Consider the following 19,190-nt stretch of genomic DNA (forward strand, 5'->3'; position numbering starts at 1 on the left):
TGTTTTGACATTTTCCATTGGCTCCCAGTCTCTGAGCTTATTTGAGGGAGAAAGTTCCAGATTTCCACTGCCCTTTTGTATGAGTAAAGGATAGTGGAAATCAGGAGAACATTTAATACCACTTGTGTGTGGAGTATTACTCCAGTGTTGTGCCAAACCAGGTTTTAAAAGTATCAGAGACTTCCCCTTGGATCTCATTCAGTTTGTAAGTAATTTGTGCTCTAATTTGTTACCATGGTAGCTTATAGATTGTTGTACAAACCTAACTGGTCCACCAATGTCCTTCAGGGAACCTCCCCTATCTGATCTGTGACTTCAATCCCACATTATGGGCTGAATTTTACTTTTGTGAAAAAAATGGCAGTCTGCACATGCCGCCGTTATCTAGCGCGCGGCGGCTTAAGATAATACTCTGGTCGGGCCACCCCCACCCCGCCAATCACGCAGTGGGGGCAGGCTCTGCAACACCAGCAACGGCGTCAGCTGGTGCCATTTTTAAAGGGCAGCCAGACCTGCAGCTAAATTTTAATATTTAAAGCTGTACCCACCCCCTAGTACACAGCAAAAAAAAAAGATCGCCCCTCTCCCCTTCCCAAAACACTTGCATTTGATAGTTGCCCTCTTCACCCACATAAACACTTACCTGGAAGATTTGACCTCTTCCCGCCCCACCAACTGTTCCCAGTGCAGAGGTCACCCCTTCCCCTCCTCCCCTACACTAGAAATGCACATTCGACCCTGTAGAACCACCCATCCCCTATCCCCACCCCCCCCCCCCCCCCCCACCCCACCCATGACACTGAAAATCCTAAGTACCCACTTACCCACCTCAGTGGCGTCAGCTTTCCCTTGTCGGGAAAGTGAAGGCACGTGAGTGCCAGCCGCTGCTTGGAAAATCCTGGGCAGCAGGTAAGATCGCTGATGATTTTATTTAAATGTATTCATTTTCTTACTTCACTTATTCAAAGTCAGGTCCCGTCGCCCAGCACTCAGGGGGGCTGCCACAGAGCCTCGCCATTGCCGCGAAGATTGGGCCCGGGAGTCTCGGCGTCAGGCTCCATGGTGGGCAGCTGCCAGTACAATCTTCCAGAGAATCACTTAGAGGAGGCCCCATGCCACCTTGTCAGGGGAGTTAAGGATGTGAAATAAATCCGGCCTCACTAGTGATGCCCACATCCCAAGGAATATGAAATAATGCAAGTATCTTGTTTGCAGAGTTTTGTTTTAATTCTTGTGATGACCAAGGCCAGAGAACCATCCAGAAGCTGCTGAAATTGTCGCTTTTGGCAAACTGCTTAATATGCGACACCTGCTCTTTGATTAAGAAGCAGAGTGCATACATTCAAAAACCAACACTCTTTGTGTGCTGTTCACTGTCTTGCCTCATATTGATAATGCTCAGATAACCTTGACTTCGGGGAGTGACTGGGACAGATATGAAAAGCCTTGAAATTGTATGCATTTTTTCCTCAATTTTCTTTCGCAGGTTCTATGTGACCTCTCTCTGAGCTTTGCCTTTCTTGCACTCTCTTGTTGGAACACAAGAAATAGGAACAGGAGTAGACCATATGGCCCATCAAGCCTGCTCCACCATTCAACACGATCATGGCTGATCTTAGGATTCAGCTCCACTTTCCTGCCCGCTCGCCATATCCCTCCATTCCCTGAGAGACCAAAAATCTCTTTCCCAGCCTTAAATGTATTCAACGATGGAGCATCCGCAATTCTCTGGGGTAAAGAACTGCAAAGATTCACAACCCTTCGAGTGAAGTAATTTCTCCTCATCTCAGTCCTAAATGGTCAGCCCTTTATCCTGAGACTGTGCCCCCGTGTTTTAGATTCCCCGAAAAGCAGAAATAATCTCAGTGTCTACCCCATCTAAACCTTTAAAATCTTATATGTTTCAATGAGATCACCTCTCATTCTTCTAAACTCCAGAGAATACAGGCCCAATTTACTTAATCTCTCATCATAGGCCAAACCCCTCATTCCAGGGACCAATCCAGTGGATCTTTGCTGCACTGCCTCCAATGCAAGTATATCCTTTCTGAAATGTGGAGATCTAAACTGCACACAGTACTCCAGATGTGGTCTCACCAAAACCCTGTACAATCATAGCTGTACAATGTTGGTCTTATGTCCTAATATGTCTGCTCAATAATATCGTCACTTTTGGCTCAGCCACATATCAAAGCAAGAAAGAACTGTGATGTAGCTGACCTCCTTGAGCTTCCTCTGTGCTCACTTCTGATATTTTAAGCTGTATGCTTTGAGACGAATGTAAGTGCGACTGGTGTGTAAAGCTGGGAACCACTGCAGGTCCATGGTCTCCATTTATTGGGCCTAGTTTCAGTGTCACCCAATTATTTATTATATGAGATCTTCAATACCTTAGGTCAGGTCTCATGGATTCAAATCCCAAACCTGAGAGTTGAGCACCGAATCTATTACTGTACCGAGGAAGCACTGCACTGTGAAAGTGTTGTCTTTTGGGTTAGATGCTAAACGAGGCCCTATCTGCCTTTTCAGGTGGATGTTAAAGATCCCACGACATCATTTAAAGAACAGGTAGTTCTTCCAGTGTCCTGGCCAATATTTATCCCTCAACTAACACTTAAATCAAATAATTTGGCCATTTATTTCATTATTGGCTATGGGAAATTGTTGTGTGCAAGTTGGCTGCCATGTTACCTACACTACAACAGAATGACTATACTTCAAAAGTACTTCATTGGCTGTAAAGTGCTTTGGAATGTCCTGAGGTCCTGAAAAGTTTTATACAAACATAATTATTTTATTTTTTAAACTACTGTAAAAGATTTTTAAGATCTGGAAATAATTGCATCACATTAGAAAAATAGAATGGTTACAGCACAGAAGGAGGCCATTCAGCCTGTTGTGTCTGTGCCAGCTCTCAGCAAAAGCAACTTAGTTAGTCCCACTCCCCTGCCCTTTCCTCGTAGCCCTGCAAATCTTGCTGATTCAGATAATTATCCAATTATGTTTTGGTAGCCCTGATTGAATCTGCCTCCATCACACTCTCAGGTGGTGCATTCCAGATCCTAACCACTTGCTGCATAAAAAAAAAAATTCTGTGTGTTACCTTTGGTTCTTCTGTCAATCACCTTAAGTTAATGTCCTCTGGTTCTTGACCCATCTGTCAATGGGAACTATTTCTCTCTATCGACTCTGCAAAGACCCCTCAAGATTTTGAACATCTCTATCAAATCCTCTCAACCTTCTCTAAGGAGAACAGCCCCAGCTTCTCCAATCTATCCATGTAACTGAAGTCTCTCATTCCTGGAACCATTCTCATAAATCTTTTCTGCACCCTCTCCAATGCCTTCACATCCTTCCTAAAGTGTGGCGCCCAGAATTGGACACAATACTCCAGTTGAGGTCGATCTAGTGTTTTACAAAGATTCATCATATGTTTCTTGCTTTTGTACTTGATGTCCCTATTTATAAAGCCCAGGATCCCTTATGCCCTTTTAACCCCTTTCTCAACCTGCCCTGCCACCTTCGACAATTTGTCCACATATTTTTGAGTCAGTTCTCTGTTATCACCACAACATAATATTTCAACGTGGCTATCTGCGCCTGCAGTTCCCAAACCTTATTCTGTGCGTTCACATACGTGCACTGTAAACCTAATTTATACCTTGTTGCATTCCCTCTTACTCTGACACCACCTAATACCTTACTATTTCCTTCTCTAGTGCTATCTCTCTCCCAATTCTTTGTGCACCTTGTTTTTCCTCTTTAATATTACATTCTGCTTCCTATCCCCCTGCCAAGCTAGTTTAAACCCTGCCAATAGCACTAGCAAACTGCCCTACAAGGACATTAGTCCCGGCTCTGTTGAGGTACAACCCATCTGGCCTGTTACAGGTCCCACCTCTCCCAGAACCGGCCCCAATGTACCAGGAATCTAAAACCCTCCTCCCCATGCAGCATCTCTCCAGCCACGCATTCATCTGCTCTATCCTTCTATTTCTATATTCACTTACACCTGGCACTGGGAGCAATCTGGAGATTACTACCTTTGTGGTCCTACTTTCTAGCTTCTTTCCTACGTCCCAAAAATCTGCCTACAGGACTGCATCCCTCTTTCTACCTATGTTGTTGGTACCAATATGGACCATAGCTGCTGGCTGTTCACCCTCCCCTCTCAGAGTGCTCCGCAGCCCCTCAGTTACACCCTTGACCCTGGCACCAGGGAGACAATGTACTATCCTGAATTAGTTCCCAACTAATCAGTTGTCACTTCAACTGCAGCCTCATTCCAAAAGATGGTCCCTTTCTCAGGACTGCACTGCAGTTGCAAATGAGATTTTGTGCTCAGGTCTCTGGAATGGGACTTGAACCCAGAACCTTCTGACTCACCGGCTGGAGTGCTACCCACTGAGCCCAGATTAAAAACAGATGACTGTCTTGCATGCATGCGCATTTGGCGACCAGATATCACTTCACCAGCTGTGTTCCTGTGAATGTCTGCTGCCATCCGAAGCAGGGTCAGTCCCCAGTTGTGAACTAGCTAAACACAGCATTCGGGCCAGTGTGAGGGAGGCTTCAGTGAGTTAGGAAAAGGAATGGTCCGTGCTGGCTGTGTGGACATCTGTCCGTCACATTTAGCCGTGATGCTCCCATAACTGGACAGCCAATGGACACTGTCCAGGTCCGTATCTGAATAATGATCCCTGGGATATGGTTGCAGGGGAGGAGCGACATCCTTGGGATGGCACATTAGTGAGGGGGTCAACACTTGTGGAGGGAAATTGTAGAGAGAAATTAACTCTCTTCCCCCATCATCCCACTCCCCCAACAGAATTCAATTCTGCCACAGTCTGAGAACCAGAAGGATGAATTTTAAACCCCAAAAATAGGTGGATTAGGTGAGTTTTAAAAATCTCAAACTCGACCCCATCCTGCTCACTTCCGGGTTTAACAGAGGCGGGACAAGGGGCAGGCGCCATCCTTCTCCCAGTAGGCGGGTTGTCTGTTTGAATATTTTAATGAGGCTGGGTGCATCGCATTTAACTTCCCTTAGAGATGTAACCCTTTTCAGCCGAGTTTCCCGGATCTCGGGCAGTTCAATGTATATGAGGACTGCTTTGGGGAGAAGGCAGTGGTTTTACAGCACTTCTTGGGGGCCAGAAGGAGAAGGAGTGCTTCCCCCAGACCCACCAAGTTACCTCCTTCCCTGCCATCAGACTCCCCTCCCCCCTGCAGAATCGGAGCCTGTCCCACGAGCGGCTGCAGGCTCCCTACCTTTGGCTGCGGCCTGCTCCGGGGTATTTCCCACCCGACTGGAAGACAAACCTGTCAATCTGGTTGACTTCCCAGAGGGGGTCCTCTTTTAAAAAGAAATAGGGATACCTCCTCAGCATGCGTGCCCGTCTGAAACTCTAGCTCCAGGCCCCACGTCCCCCAGAAAAACCACCCTGTTGTATTTGGGCCAGAGTGTTTTCTGTGTGATACAAGAATTGTCGATGAGTGAAGGACATCTACATACCTTGAGTAAAGACCCAATAATGACTGAATCTAACATAACAACTCCCTGGAACCCCGCCTGAGTCGACACTGTAATAAAACAAGCCAGTGCTCAATTATTCCATAGTTTATTCTCCTCTCAGGATCTGTAAGTCTAAATCCCTCCGGAATCCATCAACATGTAACTGACCCACTGCCCATAAAAAGGAATGAGTATTGCAGTAAGCTTGGGCACTAAAGGGACAGCAATCAGTGTTCAGAGATAATATTGATAAGTCTTTTAAATTAATGATCCAAATAAGGTAACTGAAGTCGTAGAATGGGTAAGTGCAGCAGATATTGCCACCAGAGTCCAATGCTGATGTGGTTTGTTGGTGATGAATAATTACATTGAGGTTTATTCAGCTTCTGTTCCTATCCATCTCTCATACTTCCTTCTGAATCCCAAACGTAAAGTGGTTTTACCCATTGAGTTTTATTGCCCATCAAGTTCATAGGCTGACCATGGTCCCCTTGACCTTATTTAATTGTCTTTTGGAGTCGGAGAGGAATTTCCTAGAGGATTTTTTTTTTTGCTGAAATTGGCCTCAGGCTTTTCTTCTGTCTGATTTTCTCTCCTCATGAATAATCTTCACTCATGGTTTGGGAGCTTGGGCTGATGATTGGATGATGTGGGCCTGATGGCCTGCCCCTACCTTTTGTTTTGTATATTCATCTGTTAGTCCTGGAAAATTGAGAACTTCCCATTTAGGGCATCGATTGCCAGCACTATGTAGTCCCATAGTCAGGAAATTGTTCATCATGTTAGCAATATCTGCTGCTTTTATGCATCCTCTGATTTCCGTGACCTTATTTGGATCATTGATTTAAAAGGCATATCACTGTTATCCCTAAACACTGATTGCTGTCCCTTTTTGTGCCCAAGATGCAGAAGGAATCTCCCACTACTTAGATTCAACATTGCCACTCAACAACAATAACAACTTGCATTTATATAGTGCCTTTAACATAATAAACTATCTCAAGATGCTTTACATGCATGTTGTGGAACAAAATTTGACACTGAACCATGTAAGGAAATATTAGACTAGATAACAGAAAGCTTAGTCAAAGAGATAGGGTTTCAGGAGGACGTGATGGGGTAGTTTGCCTTGGTTACTCAACTAGGATGTTATTTGTGACTTTGGTAAAAGCTGTTTTGGTACTAAGGCGGGGGGCAGAAAATTGGTGGAATTCAAACAAGAAATTCTGAGGAAGATGGGCATGGATTTGGGAAGTGACAACATGTTTAAGGAGAGGGATATTTGAGATGGGCTGGTAGTTTGCAAGTGTTGTTTTTTTTGAGGGAGGAGTGATAATGGCAGATTTGAAGGAAAAGGGGACAGTACCTGAAGGGAGAGAACTGTTCACAATATCAGCTAACAGTAGAGCCAGAAAAAGAAATTGAATGGTCAGCAGGTTAGTGGGAACAGGTTGCAGAGAGGAAGAGGTTGGTCTCATCGACACAATAAGATCGGAGAGGGTGTGAGGGGATATAGGAGAGAAACTGGAGAAAAGATGTGAATTCAGGGGAAGGGCAAGGGGGAATCTTAAAGGAAGTTAAGCCAAGTGGGCTAGGGGAAGGGAGGGAAGCAGCAGTGGCAGCTGAAAGGATGGTCTTGATCTTTGTAACAAAAAAGCTCATGAGCTCATCGCACTTATTTTTCAAGGTGTGGGCGTGGAGTCAAGGGAGGGTGGTTTAAGAAGAGTTAGTGGTGAAGAGAAGCTGGGAGTTACCTTTTCCCTTCTGAATGATCCTTGAATAGTGGGCAGTTTTAGTGATGGAGAGCACATAATGTTGTTTTCCTTAGAATAGGGTTGTTTTCCTTCAAAAAGGAGGCTGAGGGGTGATTTAATTGAGGTATACAAAATTATGAGGGGCCTAGATAGAGTAGACAGGAAGCACCTGTTTCCCCTGGCAAAGAGGTCAGTTACCAGGGGGCACAGATTTAAGGTGATTGGTAGAAGGAATAGAGGGAGACATAAGGAAAAACCTTTTCACCCAGAGGGTGGTGGGTGTCTGGAATTCACTGCCCATATCAGTGGTGGAGGCAGAAACCCCCAACTCATTTAAAAGGTACCTGGACCGGCACCTGAAGTGCAGTAACCTGCAAGGCTACGACCAGGTGCTGGAAGGTGGGTTTAGATTGGGCGGCTAGTTTTTTTCAGCCGGCGCTGTGCTGTAACTTTGCTATAGTTCTACATACCTCAGGACAGGGTGTTTCCCCACCCCAGAACTAATGTGTCATTTTCCATTTCCAACATCAACTAGCATGATACCAGGGATGATGGACTTCAGTTATGTGGACGACTGGTGAAGTTGGGGTTTTTCTCCTTCTAGAAGGTAGATAAAAGTGTCCAAAATCATGAAGGGTTTTGACAGAATAAATAAGGAGAAACTGTTTCCAGTGACAGAAGAGTCTGTAGCCAGAGGACACAGCTTTAAGGTGATTGGCAAAAGAACCAGACGTGGCATGAGGAAGCATTTTTTGATGCACTGAGTTGTTATGATTTGAACTGCACTGCCTGAAAGGGCAGTGGATGCACATTCAATAGTAACATTCAAAAGAGGTTTGGATAAATACTTGAAGGGAAAAAAAAATCCGCAGAGCTATGGGGAAAGAGCAGGGGCTTGGGATTAATTTGATAGCTTGAATAAAGAGCTGGCAGAGGCATGTGGGCCGAATGGCCTCTTCCTGTGATGTATCATTTGAGGATTCTATGACAGCCATCCTGTGGTCTCCTTTTGGCAATTTAATAGTGAATTTAAGTTGCTGTGGGCCTGTGCCCGGTTGGAACTTGTTTGAGATTACACAAACTCATTTCTCAAAGGCAGACTTTCATCTCGTTAGTCTTGGCTAGTTCAAGTAAAGATGAAGGCCCAGTGTTTAACCCATCAATCACCCACTTCTCTTGCTGGCTTAACTTTTTGGCCAGGCTGAGCTCCTTCAGTACCCTTATTCAAAGAGGTCCAGCAAAGATATGAAGATCTCTGAGGTAAATTTGCAAGGGCATGGAAGTATTCTATTAAAGTTTAGAAATGGTGGTGAGGGAGGAATGGGGTTGCAGGAATTGTTGATTTTTGATCCCTATCAGGCATATAGTGCACTATTGAACCAATAAATCAAGAGCTTTCCTGGGCCGTGGTAGTGATCGTTACATTGCTGTCGAGCACTTCATGTTAAAGAAAACAACTCGGAGGAATCAACAAGGTAAACACCAAGGAGAGAGAGAAGGTGGGAGGTGGGATATAATGGACTTAGACACGTTTGACGTATAGGGTTTTGAAGACAGCTTTCAAAAGCAAGGGTGAGATGGCAACATGAAGAGAAATCCCGAGGAGCAGCGACTTCAGAAGTAGAGGGAAGGGGGCGGGAAATGAGCAGTATTCCACTGTTGAGAGATACGAAGGAAGTTAATTCTCCTCGTTGAGCATTTAAACTGCTATTCTCAACTTTATAAGTAGAGACCTCTGAGGGTCAAAGGGTAAATGGAATGCTGTGGCTGCCAGGTTTTTAGCTTATTATTAGAGTAGTTAAACGAGATGGGTGCCATTATCTAATTATTTTAAACGATACCAATTTAGAAACAAAACAGAAAAAACAGCCTAACCCCAGCTGTTCCCGCTGTGTTTGAAACAGCAACATACTAATTGGGCCAGGGGAGGGGATGAGTCTATCCAGTGAGATAAGAGGTTGATCAAAACTATATGTACTAAGATGCAAAATAAAAGTTTTAAATGAAATATTTCAATGAAACAAACTTGGATCCCACTATTAACCTGGAAATAAAAATCTGGTGAGAAACTACTTCCTCTGGTGGGGAGCAGGTGTGGGCACAGTTTGGAACATGGGGGCGTAACCTTAAACAATTAGAAGTAGGCCATTCAGGAAGCACTTCTTCATACAAAGGGTAGTGAAAATCTGGAACACTCTGCCCCTAAAAGCTATTGACGTTGAGGGTGAATACAAAATTTCAAATCTGAAATTGTTAGATTCTTGTTAGGTAAGGATAGTAAGGGTAAGGGTAATAGAAACATAGAAAAATAGGAACAGGAGTAGGCCATTCGGCCCTTCGATCCTGCTCCGCCATTCAATACAATCATGGCTGATCGTCCAAACTCAGTAACCTGTTCCCGCTTTCTCCCCGTATCCCTTGATCCCATTAGCCCTAAGAACTATATCTAACTCTTTCTTGAATGTATTTAATGATTTGGCCTCAACTCCTTTCCGCGGTAGAGAATTCCATAGGTTCACCACTCTCTGGGTGAAGAACTTTCTCCTCATCTCAGTCCTAAATGGCTTACCCCTATCCTTAGACTGAACCCTGGTCATGGACTCCTCCGCCATCAGGAACATCCTTCCTGCATCTAGTCTGTCCAGTCCTGTTAGAATTTTGTAGGTTTCTATGAAATCCCCTCTCATTCTTCTAAACTCTAGCAAATACAAGCCTAATCAACCCAATCTCTCGTCATACGTCAGTCCTGCCATCCCAGGAATCAGTCCGGTGAACCTTCGCTGCACTCCCTCCATAGCAAGAACATCCTTCCTCAGGTAAGGAGACCAAAACTGCACACAATACTCCAGATATGGTCTCACCAAGGCCTTGTATAATTGCAGCAAGACATCCTTGCTGCTGTACTCGAATCCTCTCGCTAGGAAGGCCAACATACCATTTGCCTTCTTAACTGCCTGCTGCACCTGCATGTTTACTTTCAGCGACTGGTGCACAAGGACCCCCAGGTCTCGTTGCACCTCCCCTTTCCCAATCTATCGCCGTTCAGATAATCTGCCTTTCTGCTTTTGCCTCCAAAGTGGATAACCTCACATTTATCCACATTATATTGCATCTGCCATGTATTTGTCCACTCACTCAACCTGTCCAAATCACACTGGAGCTTCTCTGCATCCTCCTCACAACTCACCCTCCCACTCAGCTTTGTGTCATCTGCAAACTTGGATATATTGCATTTAATTCCCTCATCTATATCATTAATATGTATTGTGAATAGCTGGGGTCCTAGCACTGACCCCTGTGGTATCCTACTAGTCACTGTCTGCCATTTGGAAAAAGACCCATTTATTCATACTCTTTGTTTCCTGTCTGCCAACCAGTTCTCTATCCATGTCAGTACCTTACCCCCAATCCCATGTGCTTTAATTTTGCGAGCTAATCTCTTATGTGGGACCTTATCGAAAGCCTTCTGAAAGTCCAAATACACCACATCCGCTGGTTCTCCCTTATCTATTCTACTAGTTACACCCTCAAAAAATTACTGAAATGATTCCATTATTTTTGTTTCCTCCACTACTCTATCCAGGTTGTCCAGTCCAGGTACTGGTAACAGAACTAAGTGTACCGACGCGGCACAGTTTAATTTGAAGGGATCATCTTCTTTCTGTTACGTTCGCTGATGATAAAGTATTTGAACCATTTTTATCAGTTTTCATTGGTTGGAGAGTCAACAACAACAACTTGCATTGATCTAGCACCTTTAATGTAGTAAGGTGCTTCACTGGAGCATTATCAAACAAAATTTGACACCAAGCTTATTTAGGGAGGTATTAGGACAGCTGGCCAAAAGCTTGGCCAAACAGGTAGGTTTTAAGGAGTGGCTTAAAGGAAGAGAGAGAGGCAGAGAGGTTTAGGGACAGAATTCCATATCTTAGGGCAAAGGCAGTTGAAGGCGTGACCACCAGTGGTGGAGCAATGAATATCGGGATGCAGAAGAGGCTCGAGTTAGGAGAATGCAGAGGTCTTAGAGATTTGTAGGGCTGAAGGAGGTTACAGAGATGGAGAGGGCTCCCGCATCACCACCAGCTGTTGATGGCCGTGATGCGTTCTTCTGTGGTCCATTTTTATTACATTTGAAAATAAAAGTTTGGCGAAAATACTTTTCCATGAAAGTACTATCGCTTTAAGCCTTTCAAGCAGAGTTCCTACAGCCATGGCCTGAACAGATGTTTCTTTAATGTAGATGAATGTCGCTGATTCAGACTGGAACAGAGAGCAGCAGATGTGTGTACATGATGAAAGGGCATCCATTAGTAGAGGAAGGGAAGGAAGAACATTGGGGTGTGATTATTGATCATTCACTTAGAGTGCCAGTCGATGTGAAATTGTTGTCAGCAAAGCTAAATAATTACAAGGCTTCATCTCAAGGGCATCAGACTGCATGTGGAAGGAAGATATCCTGAGTTTATATGGATTATTGGTGAAACAACATTTAGAATGTCAGATGCACCTTTAAGTTGTGCTCCGTCCTTGACCTGAATATGTCTCTGCTCCTTCATTGTTGCTGGGTCAGTATCTTGGAATTCCCAATCTAACCCACATCGTGGCTCAGAGATTCAAAGTGAAAGCCTGTCAATGCCACAATCTCAGGATTAACGAAGGATGGGCAGTAAACATGACCTTGCCAGTATTGCCCACGTTCTAAGACCAATTGTCGATTTTTAAAAAAATATATATATTTTGGGGTGGGTGCCCTTCAAAGGGACCTCCATGCTTTGATGGGGGGTCAGAGAAAAACACAAAATTGTGAAAAGAGACTGATGGAATGAAATTTATTTTCACTGGAGAAAGGAAGGTTGAAGGATTGATATGATCCAGGACTTGGAGAAAGCTGAGTAGAGTTGACCAGGCGCTTTGACATAGAATTTTATATTTTTTCGCAAAGTGGAAGATATAAACTGATGTAATCAGATTCTATATGGGATATGGTGCCTTGTTTGCTGCTGAGGCTGGGGGACTTGGGGAGAGGAGAGGAGCAGAGGGATTAGTGTCATTTACAGATTCCAACAGTCTATGATTGAACACTGGATATGTGGGATTGAATGAATATGTTGGAGTTTTGCTTGTTTTTTATGCGGATCAGGGATTATTGATAAAATGCTTTATCACTGGAGGTGAAATGCAGGACTAGGATCCATTCTCGGGTAGCTACATGGAAGGACTGAGCTCGCGGAGTTGAATCGCTATGTCAGCTTGATCCAATGTCCTCTTTGCTCAGCGTTCACACTGTTCTGTGTTGAAAGGCTGTGGGTTAAAGCCTTTGAGCGCAAGAGTATATAATCTTCACTGACACCTCAGTTTATACCTCAGTACTGCCATGTCAAAGGTGCTGTCTTTTGGATGAGACGTTAAACTAAGGGCCCGTCTGCCCTTTCCAGTGGACGTAAACAATCCCATGGCACTATTTCGAAGAAGAGCAGGAGAGCTGTCCCTGGTATTTTTGCCCTCCCCTGCGCTTCTTCAAATAATGCTGTGATATCTTGTATGTCTTGGTTAATTGTATATTAATTGTGTTTAATTGTATGCAGGTGGTGGTCATTAACTGGGGATTCACTTGAGCTCCCTATAAATAGACACAGCCTAAAACTTTGATTGTTGGGTTAGGAGATGTAAGTTTGCAATGTGTAACTCTGTAAATAAATATAAAAGTGTGTAAAGCTTGGCTTCAGTTCTATCCTTTACCAATTGGCTATCTGGAATAGAACACACTTGAGAGGGGCAGATAGGCCATCGGTTTCACGTTCTATCTGAGAGACAACACCTCCAGCAGTGCAGCACTGCCTCAGTACTCCACTGTGGTGTCAGTGAAGATTATGTGGACAACAACAACAGCAACTTGCATTTATATAGTATCCTTAATGCAGTAAAACACAAGCTGTTTTGCAGGAGCATAATCACTAAGCCTAAGAAGACATTAGAGTAGGTGACCAAACACTGGATCGAAGAGGTAGGTTTTGAGGAACATCTTAAAAGAGGTCTCTGAACAGGGTAGGGGCGCAGTGTTGAACCCAGAAATTTCTGATTTAGAGGTGAGAGTGCCACCACTGAGCCACGCATGACATATTCAATGCGGGAAGTCTGAAATAAAAATGGAAAATGCTGGATCTATGCAGCACCAGTAAGGAGAAAAGACGGATAAATGTTTCATCAGAAACTGAACTTCAGACTTCTCAACACCATTTCACACAAATTCCTTACAGACAACAGAGGCGACCTCCTCTGGGTAGATTAAAATCCAGATCCTGGAGTGAAACGCTAGTGTTCTAATCAACGTCAGCACCCAGTCCCCTCGAAATACTGACTGCATTGGTGTAAAATATCTCCGTCGGGGGATGTGAAAACAGTGGCTGTGCCTGCAGAATAATAATAGAATTTTGTGCTTTATCTTGCTCTCTTGTAAAGTGTTTTATTGCCACATTTCCCTAGCTGCCTTAGTGCTCGTACAATCAGGAGAGAAAAAATGAAACAAATTTTAATGAATTAAAGAACAGATGAGAAGAATCCGATGCATTTACAGATATGTTCAGTAGTTGCAATGTGTGTTAAATCGTCTGACCTTTGAGAGAACCTTGATCTATATATAAAATATATAGAGATAAAAATGGACTTTGCAGATTTCCTTATTCATCCTTCTTACCAGATCTGAGAGGATCCAATGGAAGGAATAAAGTCTCATTAAATTTCAATTACTTAAAATGACAGCCATGTTAAGCTGATAAAACACAACGTTGTGTATAGTTGTCAGTTCCTCATTCAGGCTCTTCAGACCTATCTGTAATGGTCTTTTCTCTCTGTTCGAAGCCTTTTCATATGCAAAGCAGGCCCCATCTTTAGGAAAGTGAAGAATTTAGTCAAATTAATGAACTTCAAGTCATGTCTTATCATGATATTTTTTACATGCTTTGCCAGATGTAGCCATGAGACAAAATGCATTCAAATATTTTATGTTTGCGAAGTGTTCTTGTATATCACAGCTGCTTTTTTGTTTTGTTATGTGTTGCAGTCTGTCCCCGTTACAATGGGGGAAGTAGGCTGGCAATATCCTACCAGGGGTCATTCCTCAGGGACATGTCAAATGTCAAGGATTTAGCAGCCTCCTTTCTTAAATTCAGTTTCACTGTGACAGTATTATGTATCCTGGACTATCTAGAGATCTCATAGCTCCCCAATAATAAATGACTGGAATAGCCAATTTATTTAATAACTGGAAATCAAAGTCATGAGTGAACTATTGAGGGCTTTTTCACCATGGCAACTGTCCTACTAGCTAATCGCTGTTTATAATGAGGTGTTGCTCTCAAAGTGATAAATTAAAATATGTTCATACATCTTTTCTCTTTGTCCTTTTCTCCCCAGTTTTCACCTGTTGTCTCTTTCTATCCTACCCTCCATCACACAATCCATAAGGGTACCCCTCCCACCACTAGCAGTGCTATAGTGCGCACTTCCCATTATAAATGTGTTAATGCCACTCCTGGTGGGAGGGTATAATTATAGAGACGCAAGTTTGCAGAAGGAGAGCTGTTTATAGAGGTGAACATAAGAATTTATCATGGCAAAAGCTGTCATTGCAGTGCCACCACTGGCACGAAAGTATAATTACTGCATTACAAGTCTAAATGGGCAGTTTGCGTTAAAGGCCTGCTCGGGTCTGCTAACAAAATCCCGACCTGAGCCCGACAGAACCACATCTGGCCCGAGTCCTTCCATTTTTTCCCGTGCCTGACCTGACCCGACCATCAGTTAACCTACCTACTGTTTTTCACTTTGTTACTGATTGTTACTGAAGCTTAAAATAACTGTAACAAAACTACCTTTCTATTCCAAAAAGTTAAATTAACAGTGGAGCCACTTACCTGTGATAAAGTGCATCTGACCCGGCCCTACCTGAGCTTGAATGCTGGACCCGGCAGTGCAACCCAGCCCGACCCGACCCGAACCCGACACATGTCGTTGGGTCCCGCCGGGTTCGGGACGGGTAGCCGGCCTTTAGTTTGCATTATAAACAACAATTTGTGTTAATCTAGCCCCTTTAACATAATAAAACATTCCAAGGCACTTTACAGGAATGTTATCCAACAAAATTTGACATCGAGCCACATAAAGAGATATTAGGATAGATGACTAAAAGCTTGGTCAAAGAGGGTGGTATTAAGGAGCGTCCAGGGGGAAGAAGGAGCGGTAGAAAGGCGCAGAAGTTTAGGGAGGGAATTCCAGAGCTACAGGCCTAGGGAGTTGAATGCACGGCCTCCAATAGTGGAGTGATTAAATTCAGGGATGCTCGAGGCCAGAATTAGCAGAGTGCAGAGATCTTTGGGAGTTGTGGGGCTGGAGGAGATTACAGAGATAGGGAAAGGCAAGGCCATGGAGGGATTTGAAAACAAGGATGTGATTTTTAAGATCAAGGTGTTGCTTAACCAGGAGCCAATTCTCCCCTTTGCTGTTTCCTTTCTCCTCTACTCTTTCCTTTCTTTCTTACTACTCCATGTGTGCTGCTTTGTGTCTTCTCTGTGCAGACTCTTCAATCACTGTCTGTTTGCATTCTTTTCCTTAATGTTTCATTCACTTCCCCCAGCCCAGCTTCTTCCACACACTCTCTAATCCAGTGACTTCCCTTTCCTCATAACTTCCATATTGTCATCTTGCCATTCCACTCCTTTCATTCTTTCACCCCGAAACCCAGTCCCCACTGCTGCTGCCATAGGAGAATATCAATGGGAGCGATTAGAAATGAGCTAACACCTAATTTCTGAGTTACCTCATCTTTTCTTTTACTTGGTCGTGCACTTTACTCTGGGCCTTGGCCCAACTCATGCTAATGGTGTCACCTTGAAATTCCACTTGTCCTTTCTCTCCAGGATTGTCCACAGCTGCTCGCTGCTGAGAAGATTTTGGTACCTGTTGGAGTGGTGAAGCCCATCACCCTGAAATCGAAAAATCTTCCACAGCCACAATCAGGTCAGCGAGGCTACGAGTGCATTCTGAGCATCCACGGAGTGGAGCAGCGAGTTCCAGCATTGCGATTCAACAGTTCCAGTGTCCAGTGTCAGAACACATCAGTAAGTAGGACTTGCGGTAATTCCAATCGTAAGTGCCAGCTGTGGGTCAGTGGCAGCACACTCGCCTCAGAGTCAAAAGGTTTGAGCCCCACTGCAAAGACTTCAACACAAAATCCAGGCCAGCGCTCCCAGTGTGATCCTAAAGGAATGCTATCTTTTGGATGAGATGTTAACTCGAGGCCTTGTCTGCCTTCTCAGGTGGACGTAAAAGACTTTCCTCACCATCAGTAATTAACCTTTAATTGATTTAAGGATGTGGCCATTGACAATTAACCTTTGTTTTCTTAAAGGGACAGGCCCAGCTGAGCAATGCTATATCCTGGCAGAAGAATATGTTGTGTGTTACATTGTGTAATGGCTACTGTGGTTATAAAGCAATGTAATCTCCTACGCGCCATGAGCAATGCCCGGGGAGCTCTCCCTGTTAATTATTTTTAGAAAGAGATTTGAGTGGCATGAAACCTAATGTAAAAGGATTGTGCACAAATCATTGAACCTAGAAACATTTCTCTTTCAATCCTTTCCCCCACTTAAAATTGAGGATAGAAGTATTCTGAAAAGGAAAGAACCGTGTATTGTTTTGGAGTCCACTTGTTTTCTTCAGAATATTCAAAAGGCTCAAATATCAAATGTAACAAAGCACACTTTTTTGAAACTTCTGAATGGCCTGCTAATTACAGCAGTTCCAGCTGCCTATGAAATACAGTACATCTAATACAACCTGATTTAAATGCACAATAGAGCTATTCAGGCATGACACAGATGCAGCATTGTCCCGCAGCACTGTATCTCCTTACAAATAAATATTTCCATAGGTAACTCTTAAAGGTGCACTGTCTGAGAGAGAAGAGCAAGCTTTGTCAGAAAGAAATAGAAATACTTGCATTTATATAGTGCCACATTGAAATGTCTCAAACGTGCTTCACGCTGTTACTTTCTTGAAGTGCAGTGACAGTTGATGTGTAGACCATATTTGGCAGCTTTTCTGCACCAGGAACATCCCATAAACAACCATGAGATGAATGGACACTTAACCATGTAGGCCAGGGCACCAGTTCTTTGAATAGTGCCATGGGACCTTTTCTGTCAACCTAGCAGGCAAATAGGACCTCAGTTTAATGTCTCATCCTTAGAATGGAATGTTTAACCATGCAGCACTCACTGCACTGTCAGCCTAGAGTGCCCGCTATGCACTAGAAACCACAGCCTTCTGACTCCGAGGCATGAGTGCTCCGAACTGGACTGGCTGACACCTGATAACAATGGGCATTATGTTTTTACTTTGAATTTGACAGAAAGTGCATCAGTGATAAACTGACAGAGCCTTTTGATCAAGTGGAACATTTTTCAAATGAAGAGAATAATGTTGTCCAATATCTTAATCACCAGCCACATGTGGCCAATTGGGAATCCAGATGTGGAAATATTTGTCTTAAACTTGGATATTGACCAGGAGAGAGAATGAGAAGAGTAAATTGGGAAGGGGATAAAGCACAATCAGCAAGAAAGACATTTAGGTGTCTTTTATAGGTGGGGAGGGAGGTCACATGCTACGATGCTAAGACAGAGAATTTCAGAGGGTGGGGGCAAGATGACTGGAACAGTGATCACCAATGATAGAGTGAAGTAGGCTGGTGTCAGGGTCAGAAGAAGGCCACACCACTGGAGGAAATTGCAGAGGTTGAGATGGGTAAAACCATGGAAGGATTTGAAACTGAGTATGAGGATCTTAAAACTGATTTTTCAAGGCATGGGAAGCCACTGGACCTTGGGTGGTGGTGGGTCTTAGTGTAGGTGAGAATGTGGGCAAGGGCATTCTGTAGGATTTGTAGCTTATAGAGGACCAGGTTGGGAGGTTGGAAAGCTCCACTTTGAGATAATAAATCTGAATTGTGTCAGCAGAGAGGAGATATAGACTTAGGGGCAAATGTTGGGAAAGGAATGCTGGTTAACCTCTCCGCTCGTCTTATTTTGTGGTTTCTAAGGATATAAGAGAGCATTGAAGAAAAAGAGTTTGGCTAACCAATCCTGTGCCTTCCACAGATCACATGGCCTATCCCACAATTTAATTATTAGTTAAAATTTTCCCGGAAAATTTCAATTTCCAAAGGAAACAATGGAAGAGTCCAGATTGCCACACATCATCACATTCCCATCATTGGAGTCTGGTTGTTTGTTCTCCAAACCAAACCGCCCAGCACAGGAACTAATGTGTCCCAAGGAGCATTAAATATTCTTTGGTGTCTTATAATCATTTCTGGTGATCAATTATAGTCTCATTTTATTGGCCAATTTTTGGTGCAACATTAGCAATTCCGCTCATTCACAGAACCCTTAATCTCCTTTAAACCTCCACTGTGCGAGGCTTGAGAGGGTTGGCTGTGGTTGCCTGGAGAAGTTCTTCAGTACTACATGTGTGTCAGTTGTAATGCTCGCAAATGCATTGATCTCATTGATTCGGAGAGGAACTGTTCATAGTCAAAGGCTGAGTAAGGAAGCTGTCCATCACATCACCTCACTACGCTCTGAACAAAGGTCACAATAGAAAGTTAAAGTCAAAGGCTTTTTTTCATTTATCAGGTATTCTCTTTCTTGCTAAGCCTTTCTGTTGCCATTAATGTAACTGTGACAGAAGGCAGTAGCTGGGGTGGGGGGATGCCTGGGTGTGGAGCTTACTTCCTTTGGGGGCAGGTTGTGATAGGCCAGAATCTCAGCACTAGGCACAGTGGCGCAGTGGTTAGCACTGCAGCCTCACAGCTCCAGGGACCCGGGTTCGATTCTGGGTACTGCCTGTGTGGAGTTTGC

At 43.8% G+C, this 19,190-nt stretch overlaps 1 protein-coding gene across 6 annotated transcripts in view; it reads left to right on the forward strand.

Annotated features, from left to right (window-relative positions):
• plxna4 (plexin A4) overlaps positions 1-19,190 on the forward strand; it is a 597,697-nt gene that overhangs the window by 440,370 nt on the left and 138,137 nt on the right. For all 6 annotated transcript variants that reach the window (XM_068059453.1, XM_068059450.1, XM_068059454.1 and 3 more), the window contains exon 10: positions 16,185-16,385. In XM_068059453.1, the coding sequence (XP_067915554.1) occupies positions 16,185-16,385 (201 nt within the window). The remainder of the gene's footprint in view (positions 1-16,184; positions 16,386-19,190) is intronic.

This window comes from Heterodontus francisci, chromosome 27 (genome assembly GCF_036365525.1).
Source record: "Heterodontus francisci isolate sHetFra1 chromosome 27, sHetFra1.hap1, whole genome shotgun sequence".
In the NCBI taxonomy this organism is placed as follows: domain Eukaryota; kingdom Metazoa; phylum Chordata; class Chondrichthyes; order Heterodontiformes; family Heterodontidae; genus Heterodontus; species Heterodontus francisci.